This window comes from Suillus fuscotomentosus (genome assembly GCF_016647785.1).
Source record: "Suillus fuscotomentosus strain FC203 chromosome Unknown F5891scaffold_268, whole genome shotgun sequence".
NCBI lineage: Eukaryota > Fungi > Basidiomycota > Agaricomycetes > Boletales > Suillaceae > Suillus > Suillus fuscotomentosus.
The window spans coordinates 16325-37215 of NW_024539780.1; the positions used below are offsets into that span (position 1 = coordinate 16325).

The 20891-nt window shown below is 46.5% G+C and overlaps 3 protein-coding genes across 3 annotated transcripts; 2 read left to right on the plus strand and 1 right to left on the minus strand.

Moving 5' to 3' along the window:
• Window positions 1-13828: 13828 nt before the first annotated feature.
• On the plus strand, window positions 13829-14704 carry F5891DRAFT_1200987 (uncharacterized protein; the record flags this gene model as incomplete). Its single annotated transcript, XM_041368857.1, has 2 exons — window positions 13829-14043; window positions 14179-14704. 2 exons carry the CDS (start codon window positions 13829-13831, stop codon window positions 14702-14704), a joined length of 741 nt encoding a protein of 246 aa, XP_041216604.1.
• Window positions 14705-16615: 1911 nt separating this feature from the next.
• F5891DRAFT_1226714 (uncharacterized protein) lies at window positions 16616-17841 on the plus strand (the record flags this gene model as incomplete). The annotated part of the gene is made up of 7 exons (XM_041369508.1): window positions 16616-16840; window positions 16891-17063; window positions 17111-17121; window positions 17170-17252; window positions 17319-17353; window positions 17405-17457; window positions 17510-17841. The coding sequence occupies 7 exons, from the start codon at window positions 16616-16618 to the stop codon at window positions 17641-17643; spliced, it is 714 nt and encodes a 237-aa protein (XP_041216605.1). The 3' UTR covers window positions 17644-17841.
• A 1291-nt stretch (window positions 17842-19132) lies between these two features.
• Window positions 19133-19537, minus strand: F5891DRAFT_968493 (uncharacterized protein; the record flags this gene model as incomplete). The annotated part of the gene is made up of 1 exon (XM_041376300.1): window positions 19133-19537. The coding sequence occupies one exon, from the start codon at window positions 19535-19537 to the stop codon at window positions 19133-19135; it is 405 nt and encodes a 134-aa protein (XP_041216606.1).
• Window positions 19538-20891: the final 1354 nt, after the last annotated feature.

Consider the following 20891-nt stretch of genomic DNA (forward strand, 5'->3'; position numbering starts at 1 on the left):
TTGTTCGGACTGGTGTTGATATCTTGAGTGAGTAGTTCTTCGGCGGCAGATAAGTCTCCATTTACACATGCAATACGGGAGGTCGTGATGGCTAGAATCTGCACGAAACATGCTCTAATTGTGGTATATATGAGTCAAGAACGGAACATGCCTTTGAGCGATGGACGTAGGGAGTATGGTTGTTCGCATCGGTATTGATATCTTGCATGAGTAGTTCTTCGTTAGTACATAAGTCTCCATCTATGCATGCATCGAGAACTGTTGTGGTGACAATAGTCTGCAAGAAGCACGCTCGATTTGTGGTATATGAGTCAGAGACGGAAACATGCCTTTGGATGTATACCCTGAGGTACTGTCCACTCTGAGATCATATCGTTACCTCCACCGAACATGTGATTGCCGTTCACGGAGAAAGTGACACATAAATTGGCGAGTGAGTGCTTGCCAGTGAAGACGGCAATGGTTTGTCGACTTGAGAGCTGCCAGAGACGAACATGGTGGTCACTAGATGCGGATGCAACGAGTGTGCCAGCAGGATGGATGGCAATGGAATTGATGTAGTCAGTGTGGCCCGTCCAAGGATCACCGACCTGCTTCCAGGTTTTTGTATCCCATTCGCGTATAGTAGGATCTTCCCCATCACCGCCTGTGAGAAGGCGTGTGCCATCGGGCGTCCACGCGAGTGACGTGTTCCATGATTTGTGACCCTTGAATTTTGCGACGAGTTTCCTCGTGCCTGAATTGTAAATTTGAATATTGTAGTTTGTTGCGATGGCAAGAAGTTCTCCAGACGGTGAATACCGTATGCGGCGGACACGATGACCCCCGATCGGATCTCCTTGCAGCTGCCAGGTTTTGGTATTCCACAGTTTCGTCATTTCGTCCGAATATGAACCAGTGGCCAGCACTGTTCCATCGGGAGAAAAATCCAGCGAGGAGATCCAATTGGAGTGTGCTTCGATTTTGGTGAGTGATTCGCCAGTTTCTCCGTGCCAGACGATGACCTCTCCGATCAGTGCATCACCGCTTGCTATCAATTGCCCATCTCGTGATACCGCTAATCTCAACACCGAATTGCGATGCCCTTCCATCTTCTTCAACACAACACCTGTCTTCAAGTCCCACAGACGAAGTGTCTTGTCCTCCGAGCCCGTAACCATCCGACGTTTATCAGGGAAAACTGCGACTGCAGCTATGCGTCCTTCATGGCCTTTGAACGATCGCAGGGGAGTGGTGATTGTAATGAGCTCCGACATTTCACTGGATGTTAATGGTATGGAATACGGACGAGGCTAAACTTTGCAGAGATTATGTCTTTCTCCAAGCTGCAGAGGGTGTATGGTGCATTTTATGGTGCTTCACAGCTCAATAGACGCCCAGGACATCTAGTAAGGCTGTTCGTGCCCACGCCTCCATCACCGTCATCAGTGAATCAGTGAACAAATGAGAATGGTATCTAAAGCAATATCATGTAAAGCATCGCAACAATCTTCGTAAATCTGCTGACCGCTTCCACATGGGAATATTTGGCATTGTCGAGGAAAGACAAATTTGGAAGCACGCCAGCCCAGTATCACTATTTGCTTCGCGAGCTCTTCCACATGGATGAATCGACGAAAAATTTAATGCGCACAGGTTCATGAAATTAAATACTGACTGGAACTGAGAGGGTCAAGAAAGCAGGATTCAATGTCCTGAAATGAAAGACACTTTGGTGAAGCTCCCCGTAGCGTGAATGGATGACGTTTAGTCTTCGTACAATACATTTTTGCTAGTTCAGGATGACTATAACATGAATGCAACTTGCTCGAACCTAAAAAGCAGAAGTCCGTGGTGCAACAAGATCACGACAGCAGAATCGTGCATATTGCATGTCTATTGGTCGAACGTCAGTCAAAACAATATATCTCATTCAATCTTATATCGGATCATCTCTTCTGGCAAAATAAAAAGCCTCCAATTTTGATCCGGTTCAAAGAGTTCCCGGTAGTGACCGTCTCTACAAATGATGTAAAACTTGGTGTAGCGCTACAAGCATACATAATAATTGTGCTAAACGGTAATCACACCCATGAATGGTCCTTTTCACAATTTAACAATGGCCTCCCTAGCCTAAAAATTCTGAACACCGTCTTTAGACATCGAATTTTGGTTAGTCTTTTCTTAGATTACCTGATGACCGTCTGCTTTACATTGGTTAGCAATCCGTGGGAAGAAGCGTTTCCTTTGCGCACAAGCCGAGGTGTGTTCACAGAGCGGGCGATAATCAATTCTGCTTGAAAATTCCAACTTTCACCATTAATGGGACAATTCGTCAACGTGTGACGAAAGCAAATACCTTCCAGAGGATGACAATATGCTCATCGCGCGACCAACAACATATTTATATGCTGCTTGCACTTTTGATGCTATCCTCATTAGATATCGAATGACTGGGAAGATTATCTAGTGACCGTCTGCTTTACATTGGTTAGCAATCCGTGGGAAGAAGCGTTTCCTTTGCGCACAAGCCGAGGTGTGTTCACAGAGTGGGTGATAATCAATTCTGCTTGAGAATTCCAACTTTCACCATTAATGGGACAATTCGTCAACGTGTGATGAAAGCAAATACCTTCCAGAGGATGACGATATGCTCACCGCGCGACCAACAACATATTTATATGCTGCTTGCACTTTTGATGCTATCCTCGTTAGATATCGAATGACTGGGAGTTGTATCCCACTTTGCATACCGTCACAAGATGTCGTAGCCTTGCGTGGGCACTATATATTCATATTATAGTGCTTTGAGTCAGTATTCTCAGTACCTGGGCTCGCGAGTTGTCGGCGGTGTATCCAGTCGTATTGCATTCAAATCACACATCCAGATAAAATTTGATCAAAGCAATGATAGCATTAACATTAGCAATGGAGCGAATAATGTACTATGTAGGACTGAACCGAGCAATGAGGATATAATGATCAACAAGTAAAAAAGTCGGCTACTAGTCGGAGTCAAACGCAGAGTCTTCCATTTGCTGTCTCTGGGCAGCGAGAACATTGATGGACATTTTGGAAATGACGTCCGGCGTCAAATCCTGCTGATGGTTTCTTCTGAAAACTTTTCTGTGCGGGGGTGAGCAATCATAGCGAGTCACTGACAATTGGTTACCTAGTCCACCATTCAAGAAGGCCGTTCAGCCTAGCTCGCGCAGCTGGGCCCGGAGCATTTTCGAAGAAGTCCACAATATTATTCCAGAATATCTCATAGTCAAAATCTCCATCCACTGTGCGCCACGAGGTAATGCTAGAAAGAGCAAATCGGATCTGCAAAAGTCAATGTCAAGTTCACCATTAGAAACAAGCACTGATACTTACCTGGCAAGCTGTATATGCGATGGTGCGAGGAGTCACCTTCCTCATGCCTATGATAGAGGCGACACATGTTTTTACCTTGACTTGATCTAATTGTCTACGGGCACGACGGTTATTCTCGATGATATCAGCACCGTCACCGTCACCATCCGCTTCATCGGCGGAGGAGGGGGAGGTAAATATGGCCTTGAACCCCTGTAATGCGATGAGATATGATCAAGTTAGAAAATCCGACGGCTCACCATAACTAACAGCTTCGACTTCATGAGATTGCACTCCAAATCCCCAGAATTAGCTTCGTAGTTTTGATACATAAATAGAGGCCACGAGTTCTCGGACACAATGAAAGCAGTGGTACGGTCACGAACTCCAGCTTTGACCCTGGTCCAAATATTAAGGGAATGTGAATATGGAAGACAGAATCGTCACTTACACTGAATCCTCCCAGGACCATTCTGCGGGACAAAGTAGTTTACCGCAGGCGTTGTTCATGAATCCTCGATGGTGCTTGTCACTGGTCTTGATGAGTGGAGTGGGATGGAATTCGTCGTTAACCCAAGAAGCCACGAGCTCTTTAAGAGTACCCGTGTCATCGCCGCGGGCTGAGTCCGCGCCCCGCTTGAGCTACATGCATATGAGTAAGAGGTGTGACAACAAATGAATCAGTACAGAACCTTTCTGCGCATGTCTTCCGAATCGTCATGGTCAAGGTTTGCCAGCTTCTCGTGGACCCATGGTAATGCCTTGGTGAGTTCTATATAACCACGCTGAAGTCGGTCCTGTCTGTAGATTTTGGTAAGTAAATCATGTTGATAAGTAGATGGCTATTTACTCCAAGTTACTGGAGTCGCAGCCTTCACAACGCCGGTCGTTTTCGGCGATTAGGTCGTCTATGGATGCGTACAAGACAACCATGCGACGGATTGCTCGCCCCTGAGAGATATAATAAGTTGTCTTCCTACATACGATGAGAAATTAATAGCGCCCTCAGACTTACAAAGAGAAAGCACAAACCTATGTTTTGTCGCCTTGTCCTGCTTCAAAATTTCAACCTCGCTCATCAAGCTGGCAATTCTTCGCTTTGCCCTTGCATGAGGAGACGTGGGGACACATAAAGAGCCGTCCGGAGGGCCATCTGGCTCATTTTCAGATGCAGACATACCAGAGAAATAAAGCACAGAAGGAGATGGGTGCAGACCGGAAGAGAACCTGCGAAGTCGTCTAAGTTATAACATGTCAATGCAATGTCAATGATGCCAAACAAATTCGGAGACCTTAATTTAACGGATCACCATGCAGAAGCGAGAAAGCTTTTTCGGTTGCTCGTTCAGCCTTTCTCGGTTGCTCGTTCAACCTTTCTCGGTTGCTCGTTCAACCTTACTCGGTTCCTACGACCCTGTTCATATTAAGCTATTCCATATCACATAACTTCGATCTAGGTCTAGGCCTGATCTGCATTACTGCTTGCTAAGTTGCATAGTCATCATCATGATAGAAACACGCCGTTTGTAATCAAAACCAAGGATGCTTACCAGTATGGTAGACCTTTTGGACAGATGATTCGTTCTGCATAGCATAGGATGAATCTCGGTCCCAGCATCAATGGACCCTCCCCGAACTGCACACTGCACGTGATTGATCTCGGCATGCAGAGACTCGGACACGATCCTAGTGAAAATGGGCCTGCGGCAGCAGCAGTGAGTCCAGCCCTGAGTGTCTTTCGAAGTTAGTACCGTACAACCCCCCTAACAAGCATCGACTTCTTACCCTAGCTGTAGTATGCCTGTAAGGATAGAACCACCACCTTTGACCCCGTTGGCGTAGAACACACAGATCATGATAGCAATGAGACCGTGACGGGGATAGCCTGAGATCACGGACTCGGAGGTGAAGTTGCAGACTCCGGGATTAGTAGGTATGTGTCGATGAGTACGAATTGTCGGATGACTTCGGCAAATTGTCACAGTGCATGATTTTTCAAAATCAGCCGGCAAATACCGGCAATAGAAGGTGCTACAAACTCTAACTTCTAAGTGTCAAGTATCGTGTCAACATCCTTTACGCTAGCTAAAATTGGACGTCTGGATGGTAACTCGAAAGAACCGAGTAAGGATCTGACTGGATGACAGGGTGCAAATTGTGCCAAGCCTGAGACCTCCGACCGGGTATCGCTGGTAAGTGACTTCCTACCTTAGTAGTACCGCCGCAACCGCTGGCACGCTGAGAAACTTTGAATTGCTGTGGCTTCTGTCAAGATCATATCATATCGGGCCAAGCTTTGGTACTACGATAAAAGTTGCATGAGTTCCAACAACTTGGCAGTGAGTTTTGACATCCCATTTGCTCACCATGTCTAGCGCTCTCATATCAAATCCTACTAACTCTCCTACTAGTAGCCGTCTTGTCGATTATCGGAAGATTCTATCTCAGAATATTCGAGTCAACAATACCGGTGATTCGGATTTTCCTCCGGGTCGTCAGCGCACTCGTGCTCAAACTGCTGCTTATCTACTCGGTACCCGTAAAGAACTGCCTGATATCGATAATGAAGCGATGAACCGCATGCGCGCGGTTCAGAATTTTTACGAAAACCCGGCAATCATGACGGACGACCAGCCGATAGAACTCACCGCCAAATGCTACAACCATGACAAGACTGACTTGCTGGCAGGACTCGAAAAAAGTAAGTTAAATATATGGGTGCGAGTCATATCATCGGATGCTCATGATGGAGTCGTGTTAGTTGAGTTTAGAGTTCCGTTACACACCACAGATAGCAGCCGATGTACCACATACGTGGACAGGCTATTCTCTGAATCAGACTTTCGGGTCGACATCTTCGACGCTGTAAGTGCTACAATGGACGTTCCGAAGATGTATCAGCACTTGGGATGGCGGTTGTCTACCGCCCGCCGCTCGGACCCGCCCCACCGCCTTTTGACTCCGGATGACATTGATAGTGCTTTTAAAGCTGCTAGAGCAGAGCAGAGCTCTGGGAGGGGGAAGAAGAAAGTTGTGATCGATATCCTCAATACGGTACGAGTTTGATTATCACTAGTGGTCTACCAGTATGGCACATATTAACTTACTTCCAGGTACCGGCGCTAAAGGAAAACCGAACGAAATGAAAGTCAGCCACATTCGAGTCATCTGCTGGCGAGGAGAGCCTGCCATCACTTTTACCGTACACGAAAGAGTTGAAGAATGTAAAGAATAAGCTGCTCTGCTCCGAGCATGGAGATAACACCTTTTGTTGGGTTGATGCAACACAGCCAACTACTCCGCATTATCCGCTTTGCACACAAGACTTGCAAGAGTGGGCTAAGTATTTAGTACGTGCATCATTTGTTATTTGCAAGTTCACTGATCAAGACGGTCATGGTGTTTGTAACTCTACCAGCATGATACTCACGATCCTGACAACCCGTGCATCACTCCGCCCAAGTCTCTCTATTTCGACAAAATTCGAAAGACACGCAAGGAACGATCTACCATAACCTCGTCACTCCAGAGGGTGCCCACCGAGCTCGTCTCACCTGTTATCCACAATCATATCCATCTCGCGCCTGCTGCTGATGACACGACGATCTCCGACGGAGCACTTACCAGACAACAAGGAAATGGTGCCGCCATGCCTTCTCGGCCATTGAAGAGGACATACGCCCTTTACATGGAAAGTGATGAAGAATCAGATGATAACGAACCGCCCCAATCTATCGAGGACGTCCTTGCGAGTATCCATTCTCGCTACCCTGCGCTCAATTTTCCTGAGTATATCGGGAAAATGAAAGATCATGGTATATTTTATTTGCCCACTGCAGCTCACTTCGATATCATATTCTATGAGGAGAATATTGGTATGACAGCAGGTGCTGCGTATACTTTCCAGATGTGTGTTTCCCGAGCTTATATGCAGGCGGAACATTTGAAGGGGAGGAGCAAGGCCAAAGGGAAGAAGAAAGCGTGAGTTGAGTTTGGCGACAATGACGAAGAAATCGTAGCGACACTGGGAACTTCGTCGGTCCCTGACTTCAACTTCGGGAGCTCAAGAAATGACGATAGATTGGTAGCAAACAGTCTATCATTACACAAAAATCATTCGTGTAGTATGTACGGCACTTCGCAAATTAGATGCAATGCACTATAGATTTCACAATGTTATTTGAGTCTATCATCATCGCGGACAGTATGTGGGAGGAAAGTTGTTATGGATACCGAATTGACCGAGTCCCACTAGTAGTAGTCTGACTCGCTCACGAACATCATTTCCATAACATACACGCATGTTCAAACAACTATTGGCTATACTACTTCTGGCAGATACAAGGAACGGTTGAGTGCATGAGATACGTCTTGCCAGGTCCGTGACGCTACCCAAATAAGTGTCCACATATGACGGATTCTGCCTCATTCATTAGGACTACAATCACATGAGGATGATAATGGTCTCACCTCAGTTGTCAAACTCAGGCTCGGAGTTCAAGGCCAACCTGTCCTTCAACTCGCACTCGAAGGCCTTGCCCTCCATCGTGTTATTATTACCAGGCACATGATTCTCGGGCTGACACAAGTCACGCGCAAGACCCTCGGCCTGATCAAGCTGCGAATCAGCAGCGAGGAATGCCGTTATTTCACGCTGATAATGTTTCTTCTTTGCGTCTATGTCAACTTTGCGCCCCATCTCATTCCTTCGGCTCAAAAGATCTTGGAGGAATTTGATCTCCGCGCTGGTACGAGCATATCTGATAGCATCCTGCTGGAGGACCAGTTGAGACAACGTAGTGTGTTGAACATCTGCCTCCACTTCCCAAGCAGTTGCCAGGGCAAGGACGCACTGCCATTCCCGCTTAGCTTGCTGCGCGATGATGGCTTGCGTGACAATCTGAATAGAAATAAATCTCAGGCCGTTCTCCAAGGTCTCTTGGCTCTCAGGCTGGTAGGGTGCTTGTCAATATGAAACGGTACACCCATAATGTTAACATAGTACCTCTTGGTGGTCAACTCCCGGATCCAAGTTCGGGCAAGACTTCTTGAGCTGTGATTTTGCACATTTCACAGAGTAAGATAAATTCTTTATTACATGGGGGATGCGCGGAGGCACACGGAGTTCATCGTCTGATGAACCACTGTCGTCGCCGATGGGTGCCCGTTGGCGCTCATATGGTTTGGGACTCAGGTGCCTGCTCTTGAGCCGTCTGGAAGAGTTAGGACTGTTATCAGGGCTTTTGCTAGTTGCGATAGAACTTGGAGGAGTGGTGAGTTGGCTGTACATTTATGTACACGTATATCCTGGAGGGTAGCGGTAGCAGATGGGGGATATGAAGCTGGACCTCAAAGTGTCGCTTTGACACGTAATTAGGATTGTTTGTGATTCTCACGGACTTCCTTCTATCCCAAGAGGAGTCCGAACAGTGGCAAACTCAGAACCTTATAGATCCTATGAAAAGGCTACAGCCACCTAAACTAACTTCGATTGGTCTTATGGGCTTATCCATTTGCAACCAAGCATGAACCAAGCATGAAGCATGCATGTTTGTCGCCTTAATGTCGGGGCAGTTGAATCACTTGACTGGCCCGGGTATCTAGACTCTGGAGTCAGTTGGGTGAATTGGTATTAGCCTGAGAAATACGGTCGTGTGATTCAAATTGGATGATCGATCCGGTTCAAATCAGACCTAACGTTACGGTAGTACCGGTACCCCCATTTCAATGCCATGGTCTACCAGTGTACCATGACTAGCCTCACCCCAATTTCAATGCCGTGGTCTGTAGGCACCCCCTAGTATTGCCACTGGCATGACTTCTACTAAAGAAGGCTGTTTCCCGTCAAGTTATAGTGGCAATCATCTCATTGAATCTTTGACAAGTTTGCCTACTAACTTCTTGTACCCAGATTCGAGTCATGCAGCGATCGCTACCGTTGCCAGAGCCCTGGCCAGCGGCGGCGGCCTCCGAGTCATCTAATAATGACTATGATGACTCAGATGACTTCAAGTTGTCGTTGGACCTAGCGTACGGTCAGAGTCATGATGACCGTAGTAGTGATTGGAAGGCCCTACCGTATCCGAGTCATGATGACAGATCGCAGCACAGTCACATTTTCCCTGGCGCACAGGGTGACCTAGCACTCGCTAATCCCACCAGTTTTTCCAACGCCGATTTATACGTCATACTGTATTTCACTTCCTTTGATTGACCAAGCATGATTATTGCGCAGGTAGATCTATCTACTTCTCCTGACGTCTAAGGGGATATCACACACCCCACTCTTGTAAAGGCCCAGTAAGCTTCTGCTACAGAAATTTCACCCCCCCTCCCCCCATCACTATACCTTTGATATCAACATTTCATCGAGTCATGTTAATCCACACTTGTGTACACCATATCCCCCCCTCCCCATACCATTGAGATTGTATCATGACAATGTTACTGTAATTACATGCTGAATCAGACAAGTTCTCCAAATTCCATCTTGTGATACACTTGAAATCACGCTACATATAACATCCTACCAATCTGTCACTACAAATGTCACAATTAATCATTTATTTTAATCATTTATTTAACAAAAATTAATTGTATATGGAGACCATGTGCATCCTTCCCTGAATTAATTATGGGCCTTTCCCATTGCCCATGGTCCTTCCCTTAATTGATTATGGGCATATCCCATCCACCATGGTCCTTCCAATAATTGATTACAGGCCTTTCCCATCCTCTGTGGTCCTTCCCGCAATTGATTACGGGGCTATCCCATCCTCCGTGGTCTTTCCCAAAGGTGATTGCGGGCCTATCCCATCCTCCGTGGTCCTTCCCAAAATTGATTGCGGGCCTTTCCCATCCACCTTGGTCCTTCCCAAAATTGATTGTGGGGCTATCCCATCCTCCGTGGTCCTTCCCATAACTGATTGTGGGCCTATCCCATCCATGGTGGTCCTTCCCTTAATCGAATATGGTCCATCCCATAATTGATGGCGGGGCTATCCAATCCTCATTGGTAGATACATGGTTGACATCTGAATAGTGCGATCCCCAAGTGGTGATGATTCTGTAGGCATAGGCGATTCTATAGACATATTGGTGTAAGGTAAATGTGTGATCATTTTTAGAGGGAGTGATCCTGGGCTAGGGGGGGGGGGGGCGGGGCGGGGCAGTGAATGAATGACCATTTTGTTTAGAAGATGAAGCGGGGGGGTGGCAAAGACTTGGATATGCAATAAAATGTGGGAGCTTTACTTGCAAGTCTGTCATACGATGGCGGGGGGGGGTGCGACGAAGGGGGGGTAGCAAAGATAATATGCAATAAAATGTGGGAGCTTTACTTGCGAGCCTGTCATACAATGGCGGGGGGGTGGCAAAGATAATTTGCAATACAATGTGGGAGCTTTACTTGCGAGTCTGTTAGAACACGAAGCAGGGGGTGTGTGCAACAAAGGGGAGTGGCAATGATAATATGCAATAAAATGTGGGAGCTTTACTTGGTAGACACATGGTTGATATCTGAATAGTGTGATCCCCAAGTGATGATTCTGTAGGCATGGGCGAGCAGCTGATACCAGGCATTAGCGGACAAATGGTTGATATCTGAATAGTGCGATCCCCAAGTGATGATTCTGTAGGCGTGGGTGAGTAGCTGAGACCAGGCATTAGCGGACACATGGTTGATATCTCGATCCCCAAGTGATGATTCTGTAGGTGTGGGCGAGTAGCTGAGACCAGGCATTGGTGGATTAATATCTGAATAGTGTGATCCACAAGTGATGATTCTGTAGGCGTAGGTGATTTTGTAGACATATCGGTGCGAGGTAAATGTGTGATCATTTTCAGAGGGGAGTGATTCCTGGGCTGAAAGGGGGGGGGGGGCAGTGAATGAAATCATTTTGTGTTTTCTGATCCTATTTCAAAGCTTATAGACATCTAATAGTCATTACAGACATTATATGACCCATTGGCTTGCATATTAGGGGCCACAAATGCCACAAAATTTTCATTTTTTTGGCGCAGAAAATTGGGTGGTAAGAGGACCCCTGACACCCCTCCACCATGGGAAAATACCATGCATGTATGGTCCAATGTTGGCTGGTGGTCTTTCCCACCCCAAAATTATTTTGATCCTTGGACCATGCCCAACATATTTTATTTTGGACCCTATGCACTTGGGGAAAGACCAACAAACATCGGCCAGACCATTTGAAAAGCACCTCCTAGGTGAAAACCCTTATAGGTATAATATAACCTAAGAGGTACCCGAAATGGGGTGACCAAAGTGTAAAAAACTCGTAGATAGATGATGGTGGTAGTTGGTAAAGTGTCCCGTAAGTGTAAAATAAACATGGTACGATGTTGAGATAAATGATAAATGGAGAAATACACACCTGGGAACTTGGTTGGACATGGGAATAGGCTATGGGAAGTCAGGCGCCATAGGGCGCTTAGGCGCGGGAAAGTTCGTCTAAGGCGCACGCAAGTCGCGCAAGTGTCGCCTATGTCGTGTTTGTGTCGCCTATGTCGCGCGCGTCGCGCGAACGTCGCGTTTATCACGCTAGTGTCGCGTTGCATGCATAGTACCATAGACTTGACCTACATTGCAATATGGGCCATTGTGAGGCTACTCAGGATTGAGTCTCTACACCGAGAGACACCAAAAAACAGTTTTGGTGAAGCCAAGAAAGCAGCTGAGCATTTTCTCGATGCTTGCCCATTAGAGGTCTTTCGTTGTTTCATCAATCACTTGTGGTGTTTTATGAGTGCCTACCAAAAGGGTTTGACTGGGGAAGCTGCAGCTTGGGCAGTGCGAAAGCAGAAACAACACCACTCCGTGTCTCAAACTGTGATGGATTCAATCATGGCTGTTCTTAACTGAGATTCATACCATTTTGTTGTGCTCCTAGTGTCTATCAAGAAAAAATTTACCCCAAAATTTGGCCGTACCCAAAAAACACATGGGAAAATTCAGTCCAAGGCATTTCTGAATGTCTTTTGACCTGTAGAATCGATATCTGAAGGCTGTTTTGTGCCAAAAAAATCCCTCAGTCTGCTATGAAAGTTGTTAATTTTGCCTGTCCCCAACTGTATATGCTCGGAGCATGGTCCACATTTGCGGCTTTTTGTGGATTGGAGGGTATGGAGCTTCATTGGAGCGATAAGATTGTAGATTTTGGACAACCACAAACAGGCAGAGTATGTGATATTATGCATGCATTAGCAATGCATTAGCAATGCATTAGCAATGCCTGCTCAAATGTAGAGGACCATTGCAAGCTAGGGTGAGGCACTGCTGGATGCAAGGGAAAGGGAAAGGCCACATGTCATCAGCTTGAATGTTGTCTCCATACACAAAAATGTACCACTTCCAAGGCGACAATGCAGTCAAATAGTAGCAGCACTTGCATAGCTGCACTCATATATGGTGAGGTCATGGAAATTCGAAAATCCGGTTTTTGTCTCTGCGAGTTCCAAAAGGAAGATCCTCTGGATAGCAGATTGAGCCTCCTTTGCAGAGAGCTTGGATACTCATCAGTCAAAATCCACGACATGTTCAACTTGTCACTCAAAGTTGTTGTTCAAACAACAGCATATCAGATTCCGCCAGTATAACAAGAGCATTTGAAATCTGTAAAGTAAACCGAGGATACTGGAAGGTGGTTATAGTTGGTAGCCTGAAGTATGTGTCAATTTTAACTAGGTGAGGTCGACTCTTCAGTTGTGATTTTCTTGAGCATGAAGAATGCTGACCTCGGTAACCACATTCATCAGATGTGCACCTTGCAGTCCAATTGAACTGCCCAGTGTCCTTATTCCGCCACAAGTACACCATGCACTCTATGTATGCAGTCCTACCCCTACCATCGGCGCATAGGCAGCATGGGTATTTCAATTCATATTCTTTGCGGTGGATCTCCAGGTTAAATGGCAAAATCTTCTTTCCATCACCATCGATAGGCCTGCATTTGTGTGGAGCAGCATCATGACTCAAAATTTGGATATGAAATAGGCATGTCTCACCACCACCATTGGACCATGGGCTTTGAGGTGCTGTCATAGTGTAGAAGGGCAAAGTCGCAGAATGTAGCCTCCACAATTAATTTCGCTAACCTCCAAGCGGTTTTGCGACAGTCAGGTGGGGCAGTGATGGTAGACGAAGGTGAAGATGGGGCTTCCATTGCATGATCTAGTGTGGCAAATATGCAGTATTTACTCTGCTTTTATGAGACTGCGACATGTAGTAATATCATCTGCCCAGCTTATGCTGCCACCATAAAGTGTCCCCACTCACTATACCCTGCTGCAAGAGGTGGGAATCTAGTGGTTCGATCGCTTGTACCCTCCATATTATGTTATGCTGTCAAAATCGTCAGTTCTTCCACCTACCCTTCAATGTCAGACTCAACCGCATCCTTACCCCTTCAGCTCCTTCATGGATTGGGCAGGTTCATTGCCGACTCCCTTCAGATGTGCTTGTACTTGTGAGTTCATGCAGGAGAGTGCCTACACAAAACATCAGGGCTCTTGCACTAAGGGCAAGAAACGATTATTCTCTGCTTTATCCAAAGCAAAACATCTTCTTGGCTCCACAAAACGGTTACGAGTTAACCACAACCTCGATAGACAGTCTACTGGCCCTATCATAGTGGCGTTGAGCGAGCCAGGCCACCTTGCGAATGGCTCTTTCCCATCTGCTGACCTGCTGTAGGCCCACACACCCACATTATCATTAAATACTGATCTTGCTGTCTCACCTATAGAGATCAACACAGAACAGGGCTTGTCACTGGTGCAGCAGAGGAGCTGACACACTGACATCCCATTGCCGCTTCATTATAGGCAATACAAGGATGTGCTTCCGCAAGCCCCCCCAAGCCTTCCCTCCAGCTATACTACTGTAGCACCAGAGCTTGACCAACCAGCCAGTTCAGCAGATGCATCTACCAGTGCTTGCTCATCTTCGCAGGCCCCCCCTTTTTGTACTGCTAGAAGTATATTTGGGTTGATATGCCAGTTCTTCTCATCAACCCCCCCTTCTCATGACCCAGAGGAAGCAGTAACACTCCAAGATATCAGTCATGTCCCGGCTATAGCCCCAACTAAGCTAGATGCCCTCACAGAGCCTGACAATGTTTCATTTTTCCCCTACCCCAATCGATCATCCTTCGAGCTGGGTCATTGGTACTGGCATGGAGGCACACAGAAGTCCCAGCAGAGTTTCAAAGAACTTATTGATATCGTCAGTGATCCAGATTTTAATCCTGATGATGTCTGGAGTACACCATGGGCCAGAATAGACTCACAGCTAGGTGCAAGTGTGTACAATGGCGAGGGGGAGGAATGGGAGGATGAGGATGCCGGTTAGCACAAAACACAAGTCAACATCAAAATACCTTTCTCTTGGACTGTAGCTCAGCCAGGCCCTTAACCTTACATTGCAGCTGAACTTTACCATCGGTCACTCACCTCCATTGTTCGAGAAAAGCTTGCAAATGCTCAGGATGATAAGCATTTTCATTATGAACCTTACCAATTGCGATGGAATACTTCCCATCTTCCCCACGAGGTCAACATTCAAGGTGAGCTTTACACCTCACCAGCCTTTATGGATGCCCACCGTGATCTCCTTGAGTCTCCTGGAGAGCCAGAGTGTGATTTACCCTGCATTGTTGTCGCTTTGATGTTTTGGTCAGATGCCACACAACTGACAGCATCTGGTAATGTGAAGCTGTGGCCGCTTTATATGTACATTAGAAATGAATCTAAGTATCGCTGCTGTAGGCCATCCTGCAATTTGGGGAACCATGTCACATATTTTCAAAAGGTACGATTTCCTCCTGAATCGAGGTCCTCTCCATTGAAGCACACTTTGGCAGCTTCCGGACACATTCAAGGATTTTGTGGGAACTTACACTAATGGCAAAGGGATTGGCCATGAATGCATGACACATTGCCAATGTGAACTGTTTCAAGCTTAGTGGAATATCTTGCTCAACGAAGAGTTTTTGGAGGTGTATGAACATGGAATGGTCATTCTCTGCTGTGACAGAATCAAACACAGGTTTTTCCCACGAGTCTTTACCTACTCTGCGGACAGGTGTTCCCCTGATGCTCTTGCGCAATTTAAATCCCTCTGAAGGGCTTTATAATGGAACCCGCATGATCCTTCTTTCCTGGACCCCGCGCGTCCTTAGGTGTCGCATTCTGAGGGACGGTGTTGATGAAGCTCGCCATGATGACCGCAACACGGTCCTGATCCCTCGCATGAGCCTGGAGGCCAGTCCTGAAGAAAATCATATTCCCCTCAGGCGTCGCCAATTCCCTGTTCGCCTGGCTTTCGCAATGACGATCAACAAAGCACAAGGTCAAAGTGTCAAGTGGGTTGGGCTGAATTTGCGGACTCCTGTGTTCAGTCATGGTCAGCTTTATGTTGCATTGTCTCGCTGCACTCATCCGGAGAGAGTGTATGCTATCTTCCCGGAGAATGAAGAAGGCTCAAACACAACAAATGTAGTGTATACGGAAGTGCTTAGAGGACTTACAGATTGAAATCGCATGTACTTTTATATAGAGAACCGACTGATGTGATGTGTACTTTTATTGCAGTGTAGTAGTTTGTACTTTTACTTTATGATTGCCAACAACGTGCTCAAAAATGTAAATTTTTATTTCGAAATTTTGTTCCAACATGATTTTAAGTAATTGAGTAAATGTCAACAAAATTCAGATGAAGCCGAGGCCAGGGAGCCACCAAAGAGTGCGAAGCGCTCTTTTTGGCTTCCTGTGCTGAAGGCACAACGGGTGTTGGACTAGTCCTAGTAGAAGCTATAGGGTTCATCCAACATCTCCTTATGTTTGCTCCTGAGCATGTGGACATCCCCGAGATCGTGAATCGTTTCAGAAGACATCTTGATTCACCTAGAAGATGCCTCAAACTTGCAGCAATTGATGCCCTTTATCACTTGGCGCAGGAAGACGCTTTAGCAATGTCCCGGTTAGGTGGAGACCGCCTTGTCGAGGATTTGTTTGGCATGCTAGATGGTGACCCATCGATCGATTGAGTCAGAAGTGTAGTTTCGAGCCGGCTACTTCAGACAGTAATTCACAATCCATTCACTTGGATTGACCTTTGCTAGAGGATTATGATGCGCATCAATGCTTCCCAGAAAGTGGTCAATACAGCCAACAGTCTCATGGATGACGAAGGTCAATTGTTGAGTGCATCCATGTCAAACGATGACACACGGCAAGGCAACCTAGCAATGGCTGCTACGTCATGCTGGAGGACGCAACTATTTGCACTGCGATGTGTACACTTGTTGCGCGCTTTGGACGCAGAGAATACATCGACATACCTTTCGCTCGTAACCAGGGCATTCCAGTGAACGGCCTCCTTGTGTCTCGTGTTCCAGATTTGATCAAAATGGCCTTCACAGCTTCTGCGGCATATGTCACAGAGATACGACTAGAAGGATTGGTCGTATTACGCGATGTCATTCAGGTAGGTGCACTGTGATTCTTGCCATTTTCCTTTCATAAGTATTTCAATAGGTGTTTTGCCAGGCCCCAGACCCTGACTATCCAGACGCTCTCCTACTTGAGCAACATCAAGCACCTATCACAGCTGCACTAACTCCTGCCTTCTCTCCAGATTCCACTCCTGAAATTTTGTCTTCTGCCATCGAGCCTGTGCAGTATTCGTTGGCTGTGGCATTGTCAAAGATGTAAATCAGATGGGGAGAATTCTCAAACAACTTACAACAGCACTCAGAGAGGTTGACGGTAAGCATATCCAATATCTCATCTACAACGATATTCATACTTTCCAAGAATCTGGCAACTTAACTATGGGCAATTTTGTGGACTTGAGCCCCGAATCCATCAGGCATGTTGAGGGTTTCTATCCTCTCTGTGTGGGCTCGTCTGGAAATTGCTAGTTTTGAACAGACATACCTTTTGGATGTCATCAAACCATACAGGTCGATCTTGGCACCGCAATGGTTTGCGAGCCTTCGTGATTATGCTGTCATCCGAGCAGATTGCGAATTCATACATGATGCGTCAGCAGTGGCTTTAGACCCGTCATATGCAAGCCTTGGTTAAGTAGTTCTGCTCCCAGTAAGTTTCGATCCTATCGATCAATTATTATCAATGAATATCACTTTTTCAGTATCATGCTTCGTCCTGGGCAACAAGATCCTACAAGCTGTCGCGAACACTGTGAACCGCTCCGATCAAAACATTTCAGCTGCTATCCTTGGGAAGGAGGGGACATTTGTCAATGGTATCGACTCCGCAACATAAGGGTCAGCACCCCTTTTCTTCCCCCTCTTTGGCCTTATATATGAAGCACTCGCGACGTCCTCGCCAGACACCAGCTCACGAGTTAACACAGTGATCGCCTGCCTAGGAGCACTTGAAACGCCTTCTCGACCCTCGCTACTCAGGGAAAGCCCTTTCAGATCCTACTATCTTTCAAGAATTCATGAGTCTCAATCATCGAATAGCTATGACAGAATCTGCAGAGGTGCTCATTCACTTGATCACTGTCCTAACCACTTTTGCCAAACATTTCGGCCAATATGTGATCTCAGGCGAGTCTTTCAGAAATTGTCCTTCATGGGATCTCACACGCAGTCCAGCAGCAAGGAGAGTCAGAGCAACGCAACCATTCCTCCAGACTCGGTTTACACTCATTGTCTCAAGGTTTTTGCCTACATCCTTTGGCACTCTCATCACAATCCAGGAGCATTCTCGATTCGTAAGTCTGTTAACCTTTACGCTGTTGCATAATACGATGCATGTTCTTGCAGAGGGAGATGTGTCTGATATTGCAAAATGATTTTTACCTTGTGTCTTTTGAACATGGATAAAATAAGGTTTGCAAATACTTACATGTTTGTGGGAGACTAAAGTCACACAGGGGACGCGAAGGCTTGATTTCATCAAGAATAGTCAAAACTAACCTTCTCGCGGCGGTGCTCATCTTGACCATGTGTGGAGCACCTGTTCTTCCTTATATCTCAAAAGCTCGAAGAAGGCAGACCAGGTATCCTTTTACTTCAATACATCCCATGCATGTCGCTGAGTGCCTTTGTGTTTCAGATGGCTATTGTGGCTGTTCACTGCGCCAAAAACCCTTGCAATCGCTGTGTCTAAAAGCAAACTTCTTTGAACCTGCATTCGGCTGCTTCTTCCAGCACTGATACAATATGTTGCCAAAATAGTACCTCGATTGGATGAAGGAACAGTGTCAGAGCAGCAGGCCATCTCAATAGACGAGGTCTGAAAAACATTTGCGACACTCGTCTCGTTGGCTAAGGATGAACAATGTCAGTATCAGTACCCACAAATAGAATTTGGTTTAATACCACATGATAGCTGACTTCAATTGTGCAGGTTCTCGTCTCTTGAGTGTCCTGCTGCCAACAATCACGTTACTTCTACGCCCATCTCAGATGCCTCCATCGATGATACACTCTAGTGACATAGCACACTTGCTTTCCCTAGCAGCTAGCTCACCTGCGTCCTTCAAGGAGGCCACTACTCAGCTGGATCCCTCTGCGCGGGAAGTGCTCAAGATGTCGATTCGGAATGTTGTCAAAGGCGCGGCAGGCTCAGTACAGCAGAGTATGAAGCCGCAGATCTCTCTGAGATTATTTTGATAAAGTATTTACCATAGGTACATCTGTAGCTTATGACATATGCAAGGAGGACATCTTACTGAACAATCTCAACATCAACCTCTTCCGTCTGCCAATTTGGATGATACACAAGGTAACTGGCGAATCTTTCAAGAAAGATTTTGATTTCTCCAATATTCATTCGCTCCTGAGCCATGACATACCCAACACTTGTTTAAAACTTCCCATGGTTCATCATGCATCCACCATGAGACATCTTCCGGCTCGGTTGGGCGAAGGGGTAAACGACCGTCACTGATGTCCATAATGACAGTGAGATCACGTTTTCTGTGTGAATAGGGTGGTGCCTGCTTGGTTACAAGCTCCAGGATAGACATTCCGAATGCAAAGACGTCGCTGGCTTTGGTGGGCTTTATGTCGTCGCTACCTAGGAGTTCCGGGGCATTCCAACGCATGTTAGAGGACCCAGTATAAGCAGTGAATCCTTCCCTCCCGAGCACTTCGTCTAGGACCTGCGTATGCCCAAAGTCGCCAATGCATACTACACCCTGCATCGAAAACTGTGTCAGACCATCTGAAGCGGAAAGGGTCATGCATTCAGAGGAGACCAGCATATTATTCTGGTTCGAAACTGTGAACAAACAAATCTGCTTGCAAATCATAATGACTTACACATTTCACTTGATTGGTGTTCACATGGCTTGTATCCCGGATGATCGCTTGTGGACTGTGAGCGGACCAGGTGTTCCCCTGACGGTAAACTAAAACTCATTCTCAGTTCCACTTGCCGTGTACTGGCCTTAGCGCGGTCCCCAGTCCAATGAAGAAATGGTAATGCCAGAATTGCTCACCAAAGATGACACAGAAAGGGGAAAAAAACGATGATTTCGTCGTGCCCCTCTGCCACTGACCACGTAATTAATAAGGTACCACAAATTCAAGTTGACCTACGCATCGCGAGGGCCCGGTAGGCACACTCAGTCCGAAGATACATTCATGTTTAATTTGTTTGCAAGTGTTTCCATGTATACCTCTGGATATCATTGAGTGATGAATACAAAGACAGAGTGAAAAATTTACCCATCTCGTGACGGAGCTTCCAATATTCCGTGAGTAGCTCGTTGAGCTCTGCTTCACTCTTCTTAAGATGCTCTGCCATCTGCGAAAGACCATTAGGATGCAAGAGTGAGGAGACCAGGACTCAAGACCTACCTTTATTTCTATATCGCCCGCTTCCATCTGGAGTTCCTCCACCTGCTTGTCGTTCTCTCGTCGCTAAACCGTCTGTTGACTGGCCTGTCATTTTTCCTCTGCATGTCTCTGCGCCCTCTTGAGCTTCCCCTGTGCATTTCCAAGTTGCTTGTGTACTCGCTGAGGAGCATGCATTAGCAGGCGTATCTAGGGAATATATCATGACCTACCTCAGTAGGCCCCCGGAAGCTACTGCAAAGGTACACCCGCCCAACGAGCTGAAAACGGCCTCAAAAATGCATTTTTGCGCAGAGGTAAATCACGTGGTGTGACAGTTTGTGACACATCGCTGCTTGCTGTTGCACCTGGCTATCCCAATTAGTAAGCCTAATTATGCCTGGTGTACACGTACCTTGCCAACTATAATTAGGCTTGTTTGTAGTTAAATCCCAACACCAGCAATAAATATTGCCCTAAATCATTTGTGACCTCCAGTACTACTGTATTACCACAGCTAAATATAGTTGGCAAGGTACGTGTACACCAGGCATAATTAGGCTTACTAATTGGGATAGCCAGCGCCCTCTATAGTGCCATTCCCGCCATTCCCGCCTAAACATCATTCCGGCAGTTTCCGCTGCAGGCCCTTCCCGATTAGGACCTGTGTTAGCGGTGGCAGCTTCCCATGTGCCTTGCTCCTCACCATCATACAGCGCT